We start from the raw sequence: 2,085 nt of genomic DNA, 5'->3' as shown, positions 1-2,085 counted from the left end.
TTACTTGATGTGGAATAGAGTTCCATGTAGTCATGGCTCTATGCGGTACTGTGCACCTCCCTTAGTTTGGTCTGGACTTGTGAAGAGACCTCTTGCGGCATGTCTTGTGGGGTATGCATGTGTGTCTGAGCTGTGTGCTAGTAGTTTAAACACACAGCTTGGTACATTCAGCTTGTCAACACTTCTTACAAAAATAAGTAGCGATGACGTCAATCTCTCTGAGGGCAACACAACATCAGGAATGTGTTCTTAACGTTTTGTACACTGTGTYGATTGGGTATTTATTGCACTATTTGACCATAGATGAAGAGCGTCCTCAGGTGGTATGTTTTATCTATTTGTTTTCTCCACCTTTTTTTTCTTTTCAACAACCAGAACAGTAGGTGGCAATGCTCGTCATTTCCATTTACGATAGCCAARGAGATCCCCACTGAAGAAAACTACAGCGACAACTTCCGTTCTAAAGACAGCTATTTCCGTGTTTGAGCTGACGCGTCGTTAGCGTTTTTCAAACCAGTTCTGCTCTTACGTGTCAGTCTTCTTTCACCGTAGAGCAAGAGACCGGTCGGTCACTTCGGAACAATGGCACCTAAAAGTAGCAGCAAACAGCAATCCGAGGAAGACCTACTCCTCCAGGACTTCAGCCGAAACCTGTCTGCAAAGTCCTCCGCGCTTTTCTACGGCAATGCACTAATTGTGTCCGCAATTCCCATTTGTAAGTAGCAAGGCCAGACTGCTCATTGTATCAGAGATGCATTGCATTGGATGGAAATTCGACTACCGGTAGCAAGCCATCTTTTTACCTAACATAACTAACTTACGTGGCATAACGAGACATGTATAGCTAGGTTTGCTTACCAACCTGTGCCACCACTGGTTAATATATGTTACCCAGTTACTGTAACGTTTGCTACCCAGTTAGTATATGCCAGGTGAAGTTATCTAGTTAACTTACCTAGCTAACGTTACTTGCTGAGATTGATATTGTGTTTGGTATTAGCTACGTTATCCTAAACTTGATTAGCTAACAGTCACCTSATTGTAGGTAACCAACGTTAGCTATTCTGTTCACTGTGGCACTACTATGTAATACTAACTATCATAAACAGAGTAATTATTACTTATGTKAACTCCCTGTTTGTTTTCTTYCCTTGTTGTGGTTCAGGGCTGTTCTGGAGGATCTGGCACATGGACCTGGTCCAGTCAGCGGTCCTGTATGGAGTCATGACGCTGGTCAGCACCTACCTGGTGGCCTTCGCCTACAAAAACGTCAAGTTTGTCCTCAAACACAAGTAAGTTTATCATACAAACATGAACACTCACTGTGTAACAACTATGGCCTCTGTGTTCTGCAAGCTTGGAGGAGTATGGTGAGTTTGTCTCATCTTGTATACCCTGATAGGTCAGACGTACCATAAACTTCTAAATGGTGCCCCTTATCTCTTGACCACCAGAGTTTTGCCACAACGAAGCGAGAAGGATCTGTCTCCCAAGGGAGGTGGCAAGACGCAAAACTCTCTGACTGGCCTGACAATCCCAAGATGTCTCGTTAAGAAAGGATGAAAGTCAGTCTGCCCAGCCAGTCTGTTATTGAACAGTATTAACATGCCAATCACTCGCTGAGTGGTTACTGAGTTCTCTAGAACACCATTCTTTCCCCTCATCAAGTATCATGTTTGAAGCTGTAGGGGTCTACCTCAAACAACAGCTACCCTGCGGTGCCATCTGTTCTGGTCTCGTTTAATATTACCCTGGTGCCACGTCTGTTCCTGCGTCTCGTTTAATATAGCCTGGTGCCAGTCGTTTCCTCTCGTCTCTTTAAAATAGCTGCCCAGTCTCCTGGTCTATTAACCGACGGCCCAGTCTGTTCCTGGTCTCTTTAATATACCTGGGTTCCAGTCTCCTCGTCCTTTAATATAGCCTGGTTCCCAGTCTGTCCTGGTCTCATTAATATCAGCCTGGGTGCCAGTCTTTCCTGTCCTCTTTAATATAGCCCTGGGTGCCCGCGTTTCTGTCTCTTTAATATACGGCCTGGTTCCGCGTTGTTTCTGAGCTCTTAAGTATAGCCTGTTGTCCAGATGTTTC

The 2,085-nt window shown here is 44.8% G+C and overlaps 1 protein-coding gene across 1 annotated transcript; it reads left to right on the top strand.

Moving 5' to 3' along the window:
• Positions 1-474: 474 nt before the first annotated feature.
• LOC112079970 (translocon-associated protein subunit gamma-like) lies at positions 475-1,296 on the top strand. The gene is made up of 2 exons (XM_024145769.2): positions 475-715; positions 1,166-1,296. Exons 1-2 carry the CDS (start codon positions 583-585, stop codon positions 1,294-1,296), a joined length of 264 nt encoding a protein of 87 aa, XP_024001537.1. The 5' UTR covers positions 475-582.
• Positions 1,297-2,085: the final 789 nt, after the last annotated feature.

Source organism: Salvelinus sp. IW2-2015, unplaced genomic scaffold, assembly GCF_002910315.2.
Source record: "Salvelinus sp. IW2-2015 unplaced genomic scaffold, ASM291031v2 Un_scaffold10620, whole genome shotgun sequence".
Lineage (NCBI taxonomy): Eukaryota > Metazoa > Chordata > Actinopteri > Salmoniformes > Salmonidae > Salvelinus > Salvelinus sp. IW2-2015.
The sequence above is the reverse complement of the archived record's forward strand: the minus strand, read 5'-3'. Positions and strand labels throughout refer to the sequence as shown.

Bases quoted from the DNA above. Each gene is read 5' to 3' on its own strand.
- LOC112079970 (XM_024145769.2), top strand. From the start codon at position 583: ATGGCACCTAAAAGTAGCAGCAAACAGCAATCCGAGGAAGACCTACTC. The intron at 716-1,165 runs GTAAGTAGCAAG...GTTGTGGTTCAG, and splicing joins TGTGTCCGCAATTCCCATTT to GGCTGTTCTGGAGGATCTGG.